The sequence below is a fragment of the Trachemys scripta genome, chromosome 4 (genome assembly GCF_013100865.1).
Source record: "Trachemys scripta elegans isolate TJP31775 chromosome 4, CAS_Tse_1.0, whole genome shotgun sequence".
Classification (NCBI taxonomy): domain Eukaryota; kingdom Metazoa; phylum Chordata; order Testudines; family Emydidae; genus Trachemys; species Trachemys scripta.
Window position 1 is genome coordinate 113,466,126 of NC_048301.1, and position 20,370 is coordinate 113,486,495.

Consider the following 20,370-nt stretch of genomic DNA (forward strand, 5'->3'; position numbering starts at 1 on the left):
GAGAATGGCAAGGCAGGGTAATAAATAGAAACAACTCCTAAGTAAATAACAAGTGCACAGCTGGCTTATCTGAGCTTGCACAGCTTCAAAATACATTGCTCTGAGTCCACAGTGGTGCTTTTATTGTAGTTACTGGGAGTTGCATGTACAAATCATGGGCTGTATCTGATCCTAAGGTCCATACTCTACTCAGGGCCAGATTCTCAGCTGCTGTAAATCAACGTAGCTCTACTGAAGTCAACAGCGTTACTGACTCACATGAGTGAATATCACCCCTATCATCATCATGCATCCTTGGGGGTTTCAGTGGAATTGCATAGGAGAGCAAAATTTGTCCCTAAAAGCTTTTTTCTTTTCATTAGTCTAAGCTGATGGTAAGGACTTAAGTATCTCATTCCTGCCTTTAAGGAACATTATGATGTAGGGCAAGATGCTGGCACCAAGCACTTTAGAGGAGTCCATCATTTGGAGTGGGGAGGGAAGGGGGTGGATATGACATTAATCACCCTTGTTCTTTGCCTCTCCATGCTTATGGATGGTAGTACCTCCTCCTGGCTGAATTCCACTCTCTTAATCAGGTGACAGGGAGAATACAGCAGCTATTAAAGAACTCATCTAACACAGCTAGAATTTTAGTTGAATCCATTCAGCAGGCAGAACATCCCATCACACCTGCTGCTCAAAGAGACACATGCTGCTTTGTGTCCTCTAATGTTCTTTGTGGTGCTGACAACGTCGCACAATAGGAGTGGTTGATTTTGGAAGACAAGGCTTTCAGTGTTGCAGTGAATTGTCTCTGCCCACAGAATGGGTTTAGTTATGCTCAGGAGCACTGAGCATTGAAAGGAAAGTTACACAGACCCACGATGCTGGTTCAGAACCTTGTCTCCTGTCATCTGGTGCTTCCTTTCCTGCTTTAACTCAGCCCAGCTGGGTTCCCATGTTTATTTTCCCCCTTGCAGATCGGTGCCTCTTGGGAGTAGAGAAGCTCAGTTTAAATCAGGCAGGTACCCGTAACAATTAAATGCTGAGGGTTTTTCCTCATTATACAATGCAAGGCTGATGCTGACCATTATTTAAGGGCATCTTTTTAAGCAAGAAATGGGGGTCCTGCTCCAGCACCCCCTGAATTCAGTAGCCCGAGTCCTGGCCCCTGTGCTCTTGCAGCCCGGGGGCTCATCAGTCCTATGTAGCTAGTTTTTTAGACCATGCCCATCCCCGTGGTCTCTGGGACTGAGGCCGGAAAGCCCTGACCCACCCTGCTGCCACGGGGTCCCAGGGCTGAGGTGGGGTGGGTGATGTCAGTCACAGGGAGCCCCCAGGGTGCAGTGGATGAGGCTCCTTCCTCCCACCTGCAGCCTCCCTAATCCCCTGCGCCAGGGCCCCGCCTCCCTCGCTGCAGGCTGAGCCCAGCCAGGCACCTGCCGCCCCGCCCCGCCAGGTGAGCGCAGCCTGCGTCATAGGCTGGGCGGTGTCGGCGCGGGACCAAAGCTGAACCCCGCCCGGTGCATGCCGGGAGCTGAAGTCCTCTCCCCCTGGGAATCTCAGCCTCGGGGCCGCCGCGGGACTAGTACCCCAGAGTGCTCCGCGCGTTGTGGTGGAACCGCCCCTCTGCCTACCTGGGCGCCGGTTCCCATGGCAACTGGGCGGTGCCTGGGTGCAGGTGCCAAGAAGTCTCTCCGCCCCCGCCCACGGCACAGGCTGCCCCCGGGGTGGGGCCCCCTGGACGGAGATAGGTAGGTGTCACCCCAGACACTGCCCTGTCCCCAGCACCACCTGCAGCCACCCTAAGTCCCTCACTGCCAATGCCACCCACAGCCAGCCCCAAGAGCTCTGCTGGGCCCCATGATGGCTAGGATTCCCTGCTTGCTCTTCCCCACTGGTTTCCTTGTCTGATCCCATCCCCCAGGTTCACTGCCTTCTGCCATTCATACCCCGACTGCTCCACGGGGATCCCTGCCTGGCTGCCTGCTCCTCTTCCATCATTGTGCCCACCCAAGGGGTTCGCTGCTCCTTCCATTTTCCACCACCACACCCACCCATGGAGTTCCCTGTTGCTGTTCCTCCCCCAGTCCCCAGTGTTCCCTACCACACCATGCTACCCTGCCTGTTTGACCCTTGTGCTAGGAAGTCCTCACTTCGCTCTCTAGACCATCACCCCTTTGATGGCATTTTGCAGGCACCTCAACCTGGGAAGGAATCACTCTGCAGGGATGCCCTATTAATATTGGGATAGATCCAGATATACTGAGACCAGTGGCAACCCTGTGATGCATGCCCAACATGCTGTGCTCCACTAGCAGCTGATCGAGGTGGAGCATAGCATGCTAGAAGTGGGCTCTGCCTGGGCCATACTTGTCTATTTAAGGTGATAGTGGCACAATCTACGTTCTATGTTTTGGAGCAGCTCTGGGGTTCCTGGCAATGTTTGAACACCTGTGATTAAAAGTATAAATAGTAATTAGAGATTATTCTGATCCAAAACTCACCCTTCAAATGGTCCAGATATTGGGGAAATTTGGACCTGGATCCAAACATCACATCTGGATCCATTACGTCTCCTTAATGGGGGGAGCCAAAACCCTGGATCAGAATACCCTCAAACTTGGAGATAGCTAGGACTAGAGTGACATCCACTTTTTTGACTTGGTTTTATTTCTGATCATGGAAGCTGAGAGCTCATATCCTGGCATCAGTGTTTTAAATAGAAAGCTGATTAGCAAGTGGCTCTATAGTAGAGAATGAACAGGCTATACAGCGAGATGGGAAGGACTGAGGTTCACTTTTCATATTTTGCTTTGAAAAAAATTGAAAGATTTTTTAAAAGTTTCATTATTTCTCTTTGTTAAAGGGGAAATGTTACTGACAGAGTACTAAAAAATTCTGGGGAAAAAATCACCCACTGAAACTAGAGTGTCAGTGTATTATTATGAGCTTGGTATTCAATCTTTAATGCTAAGAGAACAGGAGTACTTGTGGCACCTTAGAGACTAACAAATTTATTAGAGCATAAGCTTTCGTGGACTACAGCCCACTTCTTCGGATGCATATAGAGTGGAATATATATTGAGGAGGTATATATACACACATACAGAGAGCATGAACAGCTGGGAGTTGTCTTACCAACTCTGACCTGTTCATGCTCTCTGTATGTGTGTATATATACCTCCTCAATATATATTCCACTCTATATGCATCCGAAGAAGTGGGCTGTAGTCCACGAAAGCTTATGCTCTAATAAATTTTGTTAGTCTCTAAGGTGCCACAAGTACTCCTGTTCTTTTTGCGGATACAGACTAACACGGCTGCTACTCTAAAACCAATGTTTAATGCTGACATTGTGTATGTGTATGTGTAACCTCGCTTAGCATTTGTGTGGAGTTAGGTGCACACATCAAAGGGATTAGGGTCCTAAATCTGTGAGACTCATTTAATCCTAGAACTAAATCTGCTCTTCTAGTAACATAGAGCAAAATAGTTAAGGGTGGAACAAATCTGTAACATATTAATGGCATGAGGGAGTGAATCCCACTTCCCAATCCAGAGCCTGCTGATTGGGGCAGCGTGGAGGCATCTTACTCTTAAATACACTTAAAGACTGTAAAATCCTCTGAGAGAGGAAGGGTAGTCTTGTGACGAGTACCCCCATTCCTGGCTCTGTCTATCTCCCAGGCCACTTCTCAAGACAAAATTCATCAATGTTTCCAATGTGCTTTGAGATTTTCAGATGGTAGAACTGTAAAGCATTATTATTGTTACTCATTGTACTAAAAATAGGAAACAGTCTGATGATTACAGCGATATTTTTTCACTTCAAATGTTTTAATGTAAAATATGCCTGTGGGGCTTCTCAGAGCAGAATGTGTTAAGCAGGGGAGGCAAATTCATTCCATGGACTGGGCCAAATCGCATTTTTAATTATGGCCCAGACTATGTACGTTCCTCAGCCCACAGCAGAACTCTCCCTGATGTCACAGGTTGATATGCACAAAGATCAAGGGTTGAAAGATTGGGTGCTGTATGTAGTAACCGCACTTCTTGTTATTATTTAAGTGCCTTATTGTCATATCCAGCATCACGTATTGGGTAAATACACTTCCCTTTAGAGTTAAACTTCCTTCCTTCCACATCCTCCTTCCTCTCCTGTCCTTGGCGAGGTCTAGGCGAGAGTGATTTGCTGGTATAGCTTTTCAGGCATATTATACCAGCAAAGCACTCCTAGTGTGGATGCAGCTTATGCCGGCAAAACTGCGCTTGTGCTGGGATAGCTTATTCCAGTCCCCCTGGTGAAATAAAATATACTGGCAAAAGCGTGGTTTTGCTAGTATAAACTGTGTCCATACTTGGGGCTTTTGCTGGCACAGCTATGTGGGGTCGCAAATCACACCACTAACCACCATAACTGTGTTGGCAAAAGCGTGTAGCATAGACCTGGTCTTTGAGTGTCTCCTCTTTTCTGCTCTGTCTACGTCCTCCCTGCAGCTTCCCTCCGTTTTCATGCCTCCCCATCAGCTTCGTTCCCACTCCCTTCCTAGTCTCATCTGCTACAGTGAACAGCAGCGAAATAGTTAATGTTGTTGTGTTGCATGACAATGTTAGGCTTTAGCATTAACACCCCAGTGAAATGAACTGAGAGGAGAGGGAGCTCACACCTCTCAGAGACTTTATTTCAGGCTGTGTTCATGCATAATCAGGAAGGCAACGCTGCATTGATTCACATTCTGTTCTTGGCTGGACAGTTTTCTTTGCAACCATATCCTCGTCTATCCAAGGGAGTATTTGTAAAACATTTGCACAGTCACTATTGTCAGTTCAGCTGCAGAAGTGCTAGCAGCATTGGGAGCTGTAGTCCACGAAAGCTTATGCTCTAATAAATTTTGTTAGTCTCTAAGGTGTCACAAGTACCCCTGTTCTTTTTGCGGATACAGACTAACACGGCTGCTACTCTAAAACAAATGTTTAATGCTGACATTTTATGTGGAAACTGGTTTCTTTTAAATTGAATTTCAGTGTAAGTCGCTATAAAATGAAAGATTGGAAATGAAAATGCTTGGAGGAGGATTGGTCAGTAAGGAAACTGCAGAATCGAAATGCAGCTAATTGCAGGAGGGCAGTATACTGTGGTCAGGTTTCTTAGAAAATGGGTTTGCCTAGTGGCTAGCCAGCATGGTGAGCTTTGTGAATGAATCCATGCATATAGACAAAGTGCACAATCAGTCATGAGGATGCCACCCACCATTTTTAAATGCTATGTGTTGCTAAAAGCAACATTTGTCAGTGAGCTTTAGAGGAACAAAGAGCAGTTCTTTAAAAATCCAGCCTTTGAAAAGCTAGGTGTGTACTCACCACCCATTCCTGCCACACCGGATATTTTAGCCTCTGAAATTCCCTAAGATTTACTCTCTTGAGTTTCTCTGTGTTTTGTTCTTCAGGGATTCATTTGTCTTTTTAAAAACAGAAATACTGGTTACAGAGACACAGTGAACTCAGATTTTTGTAAAAACTTGTTTTACAATTTTTTGCTAACTCAAACCCAACAAAAATGCACTGCTTGGGTACTGTGGTGATTGGCAGGCACTATATGTAGCTGCCAGGCTTTATGCAGTTCCACAGGTGACATTTTATACAAAATGTAATGAGCTAATTAGCATATTTACAAACAGTTTGCATTTGACTCTAGCATATGATCAATACATCCTTTCCCAAGCAGTGGAGCTGCACAAAACTTGACAACTATGAGAGCTGACATAAGGACTCTATGCTAGCCACTTGCAGCCCCCTGCCTAGTGGTCATGTCAAGGAGGGAGGGGTTTGGCCAGGTAGGGGACACAGCTTTAGTGCAGCATGCTGCAGATATAGGGGACATGGGAAGCTGAGCTCTCTAGTTTTCATCATACTCAGATCCCCAGATGCTCTAGACTAGAGTATGAGGAGCACAAGTGTGATTTAAAACCTTTCCTGCTCCCTGATCCTGCCCCAATTACAGAAACAAAGTCACTGAAAATTGGGCCCATTGTCTTCATAGCTCTCTGCAAAGTACTTAGCACACTCTTGGTGCTATCCAACTAAAAGTCGAACTGGAGTGTCATTGTCCAAGCTAATAGAAGTGCAGAGAACAAACATAGAAATAAACAAGTTACAGGAATAGTGGGAAGATTTTTAACATTATTCCAGTTTTAATAATCTACAATCCACTACATTCCTTTATCCACATTACTAAGAGGACACTGACCATAAATACAGTCATTGATCATGCTTTCACTTTTGAGTGAAGCAATACACACTGCTCCCTCCGACTGCCAATGATGCAGAAAAAGGTGTGTGGGTTTAGAGGGAGGGTCCTGACTTTGAATGAGATGTAAAGCTAAATGCCTCATCAGTGGTAATTAAAAAATATCCAAGGGCACTTTTTTGCAAGAGTAGGGGTGTTACCCTGGCGTATTGACAAAGTTCAAATTGGAATAGTTACAATCTGCCTTCGTGAATCCGTTTCACTTGGACACAGTATCTTCCTTACTTCCTGCCCTTAACTGTTGGGTAGGGCTACTGTGTGCTGTTAAACACCTGCTGTTTTTAACCCCAATGATGGCTGCATTTCAATAATGAATGAAAGGACATGTAAATAGAGCATGATCCTGTAAGATGCTGAGCACCTCCCATGAGATGCTGAGTGCACTCAATTCCCATTGACTTCATTGAGAGATGAGTATTCAGCTCTTTGCAGGATTGGGCCCAACAGTTTGTAAAGTGCATTGGGATGAAAGACACTGTGTACAAATTTAGATCTAGGGCTATATTCTCTGTTGGTTTAACTGCATTGAAGTCAACAGAGTTCCACCAGAGAATCTGGCCCTTCATATTAAAATTTATTTTAACCACCTACAGTTTCTTCAGAAGTTCCCTCCCCCAAGGATCAGAGACTTAGGGAAGGGACATCCAGTTTTGTGGTTGGAGAGAAAAGCTGGCATGCAGCATTGTTGAAACAATCAGCGGACGCCATGCTTTGTCATCCCATATTTCTGAGAGAAGACACAATGCAGGCTGCAAACACAAAAGAGCAGTAGGTGTGACATGTCTGACCCTGAGGCTCAGAGCTCTGCAAAAAACCAATCACAAAGTTGCCTTTGAAAAGGCTGGTAAAGGCATGAGAGCTGCAGTGTCATCTTTAATCCTTTTCTATTTGATTATTTTTGACAGGTGTGTAACTCACCCGCTTATTGTTTAACAAATCCCATCACGTTTTGTACAGTGATGCAGGATATAGCCGCATGCACATGCCCGGGGGGCTGCTTGTGGAGATCACGGGCTGTCTACATACTGATCAGTGTTCCAGAATAAGAGATAGGACAGAAGAAATTTCACTCAGGAGGATAAACCCCAGTGGGGAAGGGTACACAGCATTAAAGCCACCAGCATGATTGGCCTTAATTGGCCCCCTCAGCAAAGTGCAGTGACTAATGAGCCATGGACACTCAACTCCCCTCCCCTCCCACTCTAGAAGTGGACCCTACATAGGAGGGTTGAGGCCCAGTGTGTGGGAAACTTGCACTGCTGCTGCCTTGGCCAAGCAGGACGTCAGTCTCCTGAGCTGTCAATCTGGCAGCATTCACTAACACTAAATGCACAAGGACAAAATGTTTTAACCAGGAGTGGCGTTCTTCTCCTGCCAGCTGCTCTCCACTTTCCTTACTTCCCTGTCATGCTGCCTTCCAGAGCATAGCAAAGGGTCAAACTGACAGACCACCTCTCCCCACTATGACAAAACCTACCACCTTCTTCCACTCCTTGCTTACACCCAGATTTGCACTCATTCAATGTGCCTCTATTTTAAAGTACCCAACTTAACACCTAGGGCTTCCAGAGATGCCACAGATCCTGTTAACTTCAGATCAGCTCTAGGTGACACAAAATAACACCGCTAGTGGCTGGTCTCTGTTAGCATTCCCACCAGTGGGAGGCCAAGACATGCTTCTAGAGGACAGTGCTTATCTGGCTGTACTAGTCTGATGCTTTTCTGAATGTCAGAGTCATCCAACTTCTTTTTAAAAAGAAAAATGATTTTGCACCATTAGTGTCATTCCATAACCCTGCATATTAAAAGATTCATGAATTTAGCTAACCCCAATCTGTAGTGCTTGCTTCCCAGTAGAGCTGTAATATCTGTGACACACTTTATAGTCAAGTGGGATAAAAAAATATCCCCTTAATAACCAGTTTTATTGCTTAGCCATAAATGCTTTGTCTCTGCATGGGTAGGGAGTTGGAGCCCAGGGAATAGATTATTTTCTCATTATTCAATTCACAGTGTTGAATAACTGAGAATAGCAAATACGGATGTGGGAGAGAGAGTAACACATTTTGCAAGCCAAGGAGCGTGGTGCAATGAAGTAGAAGCTTCTATTATAAAAGCTAAAATACAATACAGGACACAGACATCCTTGACTAAAGCCTGGCAGGCCACTGGAATGCAAAGACACTATGTAGGCTACCATTTGTTATCAGATACATTGAAAGCAGGGGTCAGCTGAACCTGTTTGCTGCAGGTTGGAAAGATAGCATATTTCCCTGGTGGTTTCTATCTCGTGCTCCAAAATCCAACCAATAGGGTTTTTGTTTTGTTTTAAGTTAAAAGGGTGGGATTTTAGAGATTTTTTTCAGTATTGGCCCAACTATTCCACTGAAGTCAGTGGAAGTTTTACCAAAGACTGCAGAGGGAGCAGTTAGACCAATGATGGGCATTTTTGAAAATGCCATCCTTAATCTCTGTTTGCAGTGTAGTTGTAGCCGTGTTGGTCCCAGGATATTAGTGAGATGAGGTGGGTGAGACAATATCTTTTATTGGACCAATTTCTGTTGATGAAAGAGACAAGCTTTCGAGCTCACACAGACTTAAAGTATTGCTCAGTGTAAACTCAAAAGCTTGTCTCTTTCACCAACAGAAATTGGTCCAATAAAAGATTATCTTACCCACCTTGTATCGTTACTTTCTATCAGCTTTTATGGTTGCAAAGATAACCTTCAAAATGTGACCTACTTGTAACCGACCCAGTAGTGTCTGCCTGAGGGCACGTCTTCACTGGCAAAGTTAAAGTGCTAAAAACCATTTCCATGAGGGTCGTAGCGACCACTCCCAGAGCTGGCACACTGTCTACACTGGTGCTTTACAGCACTAAAACTTGCTGCGCTCATGGGGGTGTTTTCTCACACCCCTGAGGGAGAAAGTTGCAGCGCTGTAAGGTGCCAATGTAGTCAAGCCCTGGGTCTGCAGAGAGCCTGAAGTGATAAGACTGAGAAGTGTGATCTCAGTTGATTCTGAAGTCTAAGGAAGCTATTTAATATGCTAGCATTGTTAACTATTTCACTGCTTGTCAAATCTTGCAAGAAAGATGGATGATCATTTAATGCACAATCCTGCACCAATTAAGGTCATTGTGAGTTTTACCATTGGCTTCAATGGGAACAGATTTGGGCCTTTAATGAAGATCTCTCAATAAGCTGTGAGTGAAGTCTCATTTTGATGTGACGAATGGGCAGAGCTGAGATTGTGAGCAGAGTTTAGGCAAATGCTGCCACTGGTATCATTAAGCTTATCCCTGACTGAAAGGTTGCATGCTTCCAACCTCAAGAGTTGTCTTCATTACAGCATAGCACATGCCCTGGGGAATGTTAATAACACTTTTAATAACTATGGTCTACTGTGTGCTGTTTATCAGCTATTGTGGTTCACCTCAGAGGTGGCTGCATTTCACTGCTGGGTGAGTGATCAATATAGATATACAAACTGTCAGTTTAAAAATGCTTTTAAATCATTGAGGGGAAAATATATAAATTTAAGATATTAGTGTAATAAAAGCTACGATGGATCAGGCACTATGTAAAGATATCTACTAATAAAGATCTTACATTGTTCCAGTTCAGTCCTTTCCCAGAATATTTCTGTAATTGGCCATAATGATACATGAAATGATTGGGCTATACTGCGTTTGAACCTGTGCTGTTGTGCCCTACAAGCCAAGCTATAAACAGTTGAGACCCGGAGCTAAAAGCACCCTTAAGTCCCAGTGACTTCAGTGGAACTGTAGATACTCAGTGCCGCTCTCAGAATCAGACTAATCGCAAGTTTTGGCACCGTGTGTATGTGCAAATGATGCAGTGACTCACTGAATAGATAGTTTAGCGTGTGGAATATGAAAAGGAGAAAGGAAGCTTATGTGAATGGCCAGCTCTCTAGCTGCAGCACTGGGCTTAGGAGATAATGTTACCGATCACATCACGTGCTGTATACAGGTTTAGTCTTGTCTCAGTATCTCCATTTACTGCTCTGCATTGGAAAGCAGCAGGGCTCCTTGGGGTATTTTTTTCTTCTTCCCCAATGGTGGCAGCTTGACGTTAGTGAGTGCTGGAGTATCATGCGAGTCTGAGTAATTGGCTGAGCTCCATAAAGCAGCTATATTCCCACAGTGACAGAGCCCTTGGAGAGAGTTCTTGTGCAACCTGCCTCCCAGCTTTGCAAGCTGCAAATTCCTAGTCGTCTATTTTTCTACCAACAGGTTGGGTTTTGTTTTTCTCGGTGTGTGCAGGTTTCCTTTTCCCCATACCGTTCAGGTGGAAAGGTAGGAGGAGCAATAGTAGCAGGTGGGAGGGGACTGGCTGTCCCTAGTGCAAGCCTGGAGGCTTGTGATTGGGGGGGAGAGTGGAATGAGCCCTTCAAGCACAAAATGAAGGGCATGGGTTGAACAATGAAAAAAATTACTTAACTGGCAGGGCCAGCCTATTGGATGGTCACATGAGCAAGGTGGCTGGGATCAGGGAGTGCGCAGCATGTGCAGTGCCCCTGGTTCTGGGTCTGGAGACCTCTGCCTGAAGCTGGAAGAGGGTTGCTCCGAAAGGTAATCCTTTCCCCCTGTGCTTATCTTCTTTGCAGAGTACTGCATGAGAGTGAGCCAAGGTGGAGGGGAGACTGGCCTCTGTTCTGTCTGTAACAGCTGTGCTGTCAGCCCTCTGCCTTCCCAAGGCTGCCGCAGGGAGTGAGCAGGAAAGGACTACAGCCCCACCAGGTGAGGATCAAATAGCGGTGTCGTGGAGCAAAGTGGGAGCTTGGGGCTGGGGGTCACTGTGTATGGTGCTTGGTGATAAAGGCAGACTCTGCTCCTTTAGAAAAGGAAACAGGGACTGTTGGATCCACAGGCTCTCCCACTTTCCCTGGGTTCCCCAGCCCCACTGGTCCCTGCTGCTCCCATTTAACCTGTTTGGCCGTGCGGCCGCTCTTCCATCCCTGCTGTGAAAAACCACAGGTGCTTCTGTTACTGTTCTGATACCCATGAGCTCTGCTCTAGCACCAATCTCTATTGTTTGACCTTGGGGGGGGGGGAGTTCCCCTCCTTACCTGCTCCCTGCCATTTGATCCCATGGGCTCCTTTCTACCTGTATTCCCCACTGCTTGACCTTGTGGGCTCTCAGTCTGTGATCCCCACTGGATGATGCTGCAGGCCTCCATTATTCCCCTGACCCACAGGCTTCCCATCAATCCCCTGCTTCTTGACACCCTGGCTCCCCTCCTGTGTGACTTCCTGGATGCCTGTCCCCCTTTCCCCTTGCACTGTCCCTGTCAACTGTCTTTCTCCCCGCTTCCTGCCTCTCTGAAGTGGCAGCTCACCATAGTATAGTAAATGGCACTATCTTTCCAAACTTCAGCAGTGCCACCTTAATTGTAACATGCAATACTGGATTTAACTCATCTCAACAGAGTATGAAACTATAGCATAGCTCAGGGGTAGGCAACCTATGGCACGCGTGCCGAAGGCGGCACTCGAGCTGATTTTCAGTGGCACTCACACTGCCCGGGTCCTGGCCACCGGTCCGGGGGGCTCTGCATTTTAATTTAATTTTAAATGAAGCTTCTTAAACATTTTAAAAACCTTATTTACTTTACATACAACAATAGTTTAGTATCAGAGGAGTAGCCGTGTTAGTCTGGATCTGTAAAAAGCGACAAAGAGTCCTGTGGCACCTTATAGACTAACAGATGTTTTGGAGCATAAGCTTTTGTGGGTGAATACTCACGTCATCAGATGCATGTCGTGAGTATTCACCCACGAAAGCTTATGCTCCAAAACGTGTGTTAGTCTATAAGGTGCCACAGGACTCTTTGTAGCTTTTAACAATAGTTTAGTTATATATTATAGACTTATAGAAAGAGACCTTCTAAAAACATTAAAATGTATTACTGGCACGCGAAACCTTAAATTAGAATGAATAAATGAAGACTCGGCACACCATGCCGACCCCTGGCATAGCTCAATAAAATTGGTGCTGCACCACTGACTTCCCAAGAACTCTGCCCCTTGAAACTACTGAGAGGAAAGCAGAGACTGAGCTATAATTCTGGGGAACACACTGAGATACCCCCTCGTCGGGCTTATGCAGCTTTTGGAGACCCTGGGAGTTGGCCAGAGTCAGCAGTAGATAAGTGGTTCTCTTGGAGCTACCTTCTCTCCCCAGATTCAGGAGATAAGGGCCTTGCTGCCTGCCTAGCAGCAGATTGCTATGTTATAAAAATATATAACACCAATGCACGTGTTCTCGCTCCAGAAAAATCCAGCTGTCGCCATCTGCACCTTGGACTTTACCTCTTTAGCTTCCTACTACATGAGCTGATCTCACCGTCTCTTGCCTAGTGCCTTGCTTGTTCTCCATTGAAGATTGGGGCGGGGGCACCCTGTGCCTTTGTTAGCTCAGGATCACATGTTGCATCTGTCCCACTTCTTGTATGACAAGAGGAGCATCTCCAGAAAGCCAAGGCTGCTACTTGCTTGACATTATAGGTCTCCAGCAAAACTGAGCTGCGAGCATTTCTGATTGGGATGGAGGGGGCAGAGGGAAGGGTTCTGACTGGATTACGAAGGAGCAGCATCTGCTGAGGGTTGGAGTAGGTTACCCAAGTCTAGCAGCTCAGCACTCTTTAACCTGTCAGCTCTGGCCTCCCACACATGGCAGGGTGGTGATTGGTTAGTGTTATAAGGAGATATATTCACAAGGCAGGGATTGGCCTCCTCTTCTTAAACATCCTTCAGCTTGGACTTTGTGCCAGCCATATTTCATGCTCCCTGTGAGATAGGAGCAAGAGGGCCCAGGTAGTGACTCGGAGGGATGGGGCCTGGAGGGATAGAAGGACCCTCCTCCACCAAGACTGAATGATCGAATGCTGGCTTTTAGGAAGAGTCTGAGCTCTCAGAAGAGGCTGTAACTTTCATAGACTTCCTCATTCTGCCCCATGGAACAAAACGGTGTTAGTCATCCGAGTCTGAACTTCCGCAGCTGTTTAGAAAAAGGGTTCCGAACCTTGGATTTACCCTGCATCAGCAATACACCCTCCCAACACATGCCCCTTCCATGCCCCCTCCTGAGTTACAGCCAATTAAGTTCCTGTTTCAGGCTTCTTGCTATCCCAAAGGCCCCTCACCCAATCACAGTGGATTTGTGAAGAGATTTGTTACAGGGGCACGTGGCTCTGTCCTGTCTGCTATGAACAGGTGAAAGACGAGTGTGTTTAACTTATTTCTTTGGAATTTACGTTTTGGTTGATAAAGCTGCACCTAATATCAGTGACTCTTGGGTGTATCTTGACCCATAATCTGGTCCCCTTTGGAGAGCCCTGCAGAGGGAGCTGTAGCTGCTGTTCCAGTCAGCTGAAAGCCTGAGGCCCCCAGACCTTGACCTCCGTAAACAACAGATTCTTTCACTTCCCATCTCATAAGAAAGGGAAACTGTTTCTTCAGGGAAGGGTTCAGCTTCAACCAGCTTTGTTGAGAAGTTTGTGGGCCCAGACACAGTTCAGTCCTGGGAAACCTACACTATCTAGGAGCTATCATAGCCCCAAGCTGTAACTTCAAAAGCAGTTTGCATCAAGAGTGTCAAGGAATGGGGCCCATTGGAGGGAAACTGAGATAAGGGTTATCTCTCTGGCCCTCCCTGGTATGCATGATGTGTTTATGGTGGTATTGTCAATGATTTTCCCAGGGCCAATGTGAACACAGTTTATTTGTTGGTCTAATATTACACTGTAATCTACAAGCTTTTGCATTAAGAAGGTTCTTCAGGTATATCAGTGCAGATCAACTACCCCACCTTGCCTAGGCTGATTTCATAGAAACTGTTCACACTTTGCAGACCATTTGGGCCTGAAACTGTGCATATGTTGACTAATTTGTTGATCCAATAAGAAGTGTCAATGCCTCTGTTGCCCACCTTTAGCATAGTGTAACTTCCCCCTTCACTCACACATGAGGATCAGCTCACTGACTTAATGGAGCTGGGTTGATTTTCATCATCTAAAGATCTGTCTCAGTGTTTTTTGGAACACACTCCTCTTTGCTGTTTGCATGGCTTTGCACGTCCACTCTCACACCTCTTTCCTCGCAAGCCTGGCTGTAAGTTAGCATGCGGCTGCGCGTACCCACCCACACAGTCTCTTTGCTTGAAGGGAAAGCTGCACCCACTTTGCTTTGCTCAGCAGTATGAAAGGTCACCAGGTGTGCAGCACTTGTTACTATAAATAAACGGCACACAGTTTAATTAACGACTTTAGTTACAAATGGCAAGTCAAAGCTCCGTGCTGGAGGCAATTGTCTGGCTGGAAAGTGCTGTCCTTTGTATGCAGGAAGCGCCAACAGGGCAGTGGGCAACCACTTTACTTTAAGGCTGATTTAGCCATCAGAAGGAACTCCGGTCAGCTTTACACTAAAAAGTCAAGTCAACCCAGCTAAGTTGTCCAGGGATGTGGAAAATCCACCTCCTTAAGCAACATAGTTAAGCCGACCTAACCCCCGATGAGGGCAGTGCTAATTGTTCCATACAGCCTCTCGGAGAGGTAGATTAACCACAGCGATGGGAGACCCTCCCATCACACCTCCCATCACTGTAGTGAGTGTCTTCACTGAAGCGCTTCAGCAGCTATAGCGTTTTAAGTATAGACACAGCCTGCGTATAGTTTAACACTGAAGCATTTTGTGTCAGGATTAGTGATCCGAGATTACAAGGGTGGGAAGAGAATATGGATAATTATGATTCTCTGCTGGGCACCATTATTAGCTTGTGAAGTAACAGTGCTTTGTCCTGTAGCCACATTTTAAACCAGGACCATTCCAGTTGGATATTATCATCCACCTGCTAACTTATTGACAAGGAAAGGAAGGTGAGATTTAGTGTGCTAAAGGAGGGGTGTGCATCCCTCGCAGTTCTCCCTCTGTGCTGGGGATGCTGCCACACCCCCGGTCTTGAAGTGGTTTCCATCATATACAGCAGTGATTCTCAAACCTTCGTACTGGTGACCCCTTTCACATAGCAAGCCTCTGAGTGCGACCCCCCCCCCCAAAATTAAAAACACTGTTAACTATATTTGACACTATTATAAATGCTGGAGGCAAAGCGGGGTTGGGGTGGAGGCTGACAGCTCACAACTCACCATATAGTAACCTCACCACCCCCTGGGGGTCCCAACCTCCAGTTTGAGAACCCCTGGTCTACAGGATTTACAGTGTGGTTCAGTGGCTCTCAGGACCCCGGCCCTCTTCTTGTCTTTGCACCCGGTGGCCAATCCTTTGAGCTGGCGGTTGCAGAAGAGATGCAGGAGGAAAAACCCGCGCTGAGCTGTCTGGGTATGTATAGCATTGTCTGCAGGGGAGGAGGGTTTGCAGCATCTGGGTTTAATACCACACTTTCTTCTCTCCTGCAAACAGAGATGATACTGTGTGTAGGAGTCAGCAGCATAGGACTGGCTGGTGAAAGGTCAGGGCAGCAGGGGGCTTGTCCCAAGCTACGAGGAGGAGTTGGAGCTTGCTTAGGTCAGCTGAATAGGGAAGCCTCCAGCCTCATCTCATTCTCCAGCACTGCTGATGGGATGTTGAGGGCCATAGCTGATGATTAGCTGTACAGCCCATTCATCTCACACATTTTGGACAATGATGAGGGAGAGAAAGAACCTGAATGTGCAGCTGTTACCCACAAATGCAGTGAGCTGATAGTTCTCCCATCTATTGTAATCAGAGCACGCACAGGGATGCCCCAAGTTTCATTAAGAGGGCTGGGATGGGGTAGCTATGATTAAAATACTTAAAGGGCCGAAAGAACCAATTTATGTAAGAAGATGGAGAGCTAGAGAGATTTGGTTGGATTACAGAGAAAACTCATGCTGGCTGGATAGGGGGCAGTCCATTAGGATCTGAAGGGTATAAAGGCTTGGGAGGAAGGGGTATAGAAGTAAGAGTAATGAGCTGGAACTGAGCAAAGGAAAGTTTCAGCTGAAGGGCAGCCAGGATGTCCTTCCACTGAGATCCGTTTGAGCCTGGTGCAGCCTCCTAGGAGGGGGCGTGGTGAAAGCCTCATTGTTTGAGTTATTAAAAGTGGCTTGGCCAGAGCCCTGGAGAAGACATCACAGGGGATGACTCTGTGTTTGACTCAAGAGAAGTGGGATTTGTTCCTCACCCTCATCTGATTTTTAGGATTGATCAGTCCCCAGAATCTTGGAAAGCTGAAGCAATACAGCTGAGCTTGGCCTAGGTTAAATGAGGAATGAGGGGTCTGGGCAGGAAACCCATGGGGAAAAGAAATTCCCTTTGGGGAAACCCTGCATTGAATTGAATGACTGTGTGGCTGAAATCCATGTGGCTGTGCTGTAAAAGGAGGAGAGGGTATCTATCCTCAGCCCTGCCCTGCAGCAGCAGCACTACGACTCAAAACCAGTTCTGCTTCAGTTTGCTCTCCCTCCACCTCTAGCAGGCTGGGTGTGTGCTCAGCCCCTCTGGGGGGACTAGCAATACTTTCCCCTGCAGGCTCTAGGTAGATCCTGGCTCCACAGTGTTTGCACAGCAAGCAAAGCTAGCATGTTTACATACCAGCAGGTACCCAGCCCTGCCTCGGAAACCTGCCCCAGCTAGTGCTGCTTTGGAAGTGTGGTGGGGGTTTTACTATGGAGGGAGACAAGGTAGAGGGCTTGAAGGTCAGCTAGAAGATATGGGTCTGACAAAAATTCCATAGAATAAACCTGGCCATGCCAGAGACTGGGTTAAGAGCTATTGTGTAACCTCCTGTGTCTTTGAGAAGTCAGTGGGTATAGGATTAGAAGCATCCTGTTAGCAATTTTACTTGCAGAGCCTTTACCTGCCAGCCATGCCCTTGATTCCTTCTCATGACACCTGCCCGATCGCCTGCCAGGTGAAGATTTGTTCTCCACTCTCTGCGGTGCTGATGTCAGACAGTCCATGCTTATTCCAGGGAGGAATTAAGTCCCTGGATGGGAACTCAGAAGAGGTGGGCTCTGTTCCCTGTTCTGCCACAGGCTTCCTGCATGAACTTGGGCACTTAGTGCCTGAGCCTCAGTTTCCCCATCTGTAAAATGGGGATAATAACCCTTCCATTGTCTGGCTTATCTGTTTGGAATCTGTGCTCTCTGCGGTGGGTCTGTCTCTTCCTGTATATACAGCACCTAGCACAGTCTTGCTTGGGACCTCTGGGTGCTACTATAATACAACACAAATAATAATACAAACTAGTTATAATACAAACAGCTAGTTTTTTTCAGCTGGCCCAGCAGACATTTGTCATCTCTGCAGTATGCCTGGTAGTGGGGAACATTGATTGCCTGCCCCGCCTCCACAGTGTGTGTGGAGCATGCTACTAACTGTGCAAGCTGTTACATTTTAACCTGGTGTATTTCATTTCTAACTTATTCCTGTGTCATTCCCACCAGCATTGGATCTGTCCTTCCAGGACCTCGACCACTGCTATGATCACAATGTGTGGAGCCAGCAGGAGCCCGGTAATCATTTGTTCTGTCCACTGGACGAGCTGACCCTCTAGCTCCTCCGGTCCAGCTCAGACTTTAACCTCCTGTGGAGCAAAGACTGCAACCCGTTGAAGCCCTCTGCACAGAGCCATCTGCGCTGCACGCCAACAGGACCACTTACCTCACCTTCCAGTGCCTGCAGGCTGGCGATGCCGGGAACTACACCTGCACGCTCTACCTGAACAGCCACAGAAACGCCTCCTTCACCATCAGGCTGACCATGGAAGGTAAGGCTGGGAGAAGTCACCCACAAATATAGTTTCAGAGCCAAGATTAAAGACCTAGCTTGAAACACTGATGCCTCCTGCTGGCTGATGCAGGGAGTAACATTGCTGTGCTTCAGAAGAGGCTGCTTGATTGCTTATGCTACTTCTGGCTCATTAGACACACACACGAAATGCCAAACTCTGCGCCTCTGATGCTCCATGAGTGTAGTGTGTGTGGGGGAATTGCAGGAATAAGTGCCCTTGTATAGGTAGCTTTGCTTTGACAGGAAATATTAAAACAATACTTGTAGTGTAACGTAATCCACCTCCCCCACTAAATACTCCCCCATTTCTGGGCATCTGTTCACTGAATTTAAAAAGAAACAAGGGCAGCAGCAGGGACCAAAATAAACCCTAAATGGAGGTGATAAAGAGCAAGTATACACAGTCACCTGACTACACACTAGTATGGCAACATACCTGACGGGGAAGCAAAGACTGCGAGCTTCACAAGCTGTGCTTTGACAGAATGAAATAGCGAATGAGCAGCAACAGGAGAGGGGGACAGGGGAGTAAAGTGGTTTACGACTTAGATTTGACGAGGTGGAGAGGTACAGGGAAGCCATTACAGATGGCATAAAATGCACAGGAAAAGGCTCTTGCACCAGCTGTGAAGGGTCAAAAGCCTCAACTCCCATTGAAATATTACTCTTGACTGCAGTGGGAGTTGAGTCAGGCACGGAGAGGCGGCTGCTGCTTCCAATAGGAAAAGCAGCAGCCGTGAGGAGATAGGGGACAGTGCTGCCCGCCCACTGCTCAGGTCCCAAGACATTGCCGCTTTTAGAGGGCGAGTAGCTCTTTGCCATGGGTCTGTACTAGTCCTTAGAGCTGGAGGGGAAATGGCAAATATGGGTGAAAGTCACTTGCTCTGTATGTATCATTGACATTTCAGAAGCGACACATTTTAACCAACTTTCACTAACAAAAGTGTAACATACTGCACATGTGTGCACACACAGCCTAGACACCTTAGTTGGCTGTGGGGGAACCTTTAACACAAGCCCCTACGCCTTGTGCTATAGGAGGAATTTTGTTAGCAAGTAGGAGGCTGTTATAGTCATTGAGGACCAGCTGCCTGGGGGAAAAACATGGCCAGGCACACTACACCAGTGTGTTACAAACAGATGGTATGGCTGGGCAGTTGGGGCATTTTGCATGTCTGTATTATTTGCAATGTGGATCTGCTACTTGTTTTACTAACCATGTGACCAATTTCTTCATTGGGGGTGCAGAACTGACAGACTTTAGAGAATATTGTCAGAGGCACAAAGGAAGTCAGGAAAAAACAGATGTTGCTCTACTATAAAGGAAACGATTTAATATTCGGTGTAACTGAAGACTTATTTTTAAATGGATGCTGTCCCTTTAAAGAGTCTCTCAGCATTTCCTTCCCCTCCCGTGTAGATCTGTGCAGTGCGCCTCTTGAAGTCCTCTTCCCATCCAGCAACCAGATTTTGGAGCCTGCCTTGGGAAGCCAGATAACACTGAACTGCACTGTGCGGCTGCCCTCTGAGCAGCACTGCAGTCCCGTCCTGCGCTGGATGAAAGATGGCCACTGGCTAGGCAATGAGAGCAGCCCATACACCAGCGAGGAAAAAGTCTGGTAAGGACTCTGACCTATCGATAAATAGAAAGAGGCACTGAGGTGGCTACTGACAGGCAGGGCAAAATGCTTCAATCATTGCTTAAATAGCCTTCATGCACCCAGCGAGCCACAGTTCAGTGGGAGTTCTGGACCCACAATTAACAGAGTCTCCACTGAGTAGTCCCCCAAATCCCAGTGTTTCCTTTTGATAAGCTCAACTTCACGAGTCCTGGATGAGTGCTCAAACCTCCAGCAAGACATGCTCTCAGCCAAAGGGCCGATCCACACCACCTCCCTTTCTAGCCCTGGCTCCCCACACCTCAGACCTCATCTGCAGCTCCTCTGTTCTTCTAGGCCCACACACAGCTCTGCCAGGGCACTTGAGTCCTGACCGAGAACACCCCGTTAGTCTTGTCCACAGCTCAGACAATGCACCTGAGGGCAAGTCTACACCACAGCGCTACATTGGCGCAGCTGCAGCGCATCTGGTGAAGACGCACTATGCCAACGGAGGAGCACTCTTCTGTCAGCATAATTACTCTTTCTTGGTGAGATGCGGAAGTGCTGGTGTGGACAGAGCAAAAATTGCATCGCTTGGGGGAGAGGGAGCTTTTTCACACCCTTGAGTTGATCAGTCTTGATCTGCAACACCCTTGCCATTCCAGTCCTGGCCTTCC

At 46.9% G+C, this 20,370-nt stretch overlaps 1 protein-coding gene across 4 annotated transcripts in view; it reads left to right on the plus strand.

Annotated features, from left to right (window-relative positions):
* The first annotated feature begins 1,650 nt into the window (after positions 1-1,650).
* Positions 1,651-20,370, plus strand: part of SIGIRR (single Ig and TIR domain containing) — a 39,406-nt gene continuing 20,686 nt past the window's right edge. For 2 of the 4 annotated variants that reach the window (XM_034770466.1, XM_034770469.1), the window contains exons 1-3: positions 10,683-11,057; positions 17,747-18,069; positions 19,513-19,711. In XM_034770466.1, the coding sequence (XP_034626357.1) occupies positions 18,063-18,069; positions 19,513-19,711 (206 nt within the window). In that variant the 5' untranslated portion in view covers positions 10,683-11,057; positions 17,747-18,062. Of the gene's footprint in view, positions 1,737-10,682; positions 11,058-17,746; positions 18,070-19,512; positions 19,712-20,370 lie in introns of those variants that run through there. The other 2 variants (XM_034770467.1, XM_034770468.1) reach the window with 2 other exon arrangements.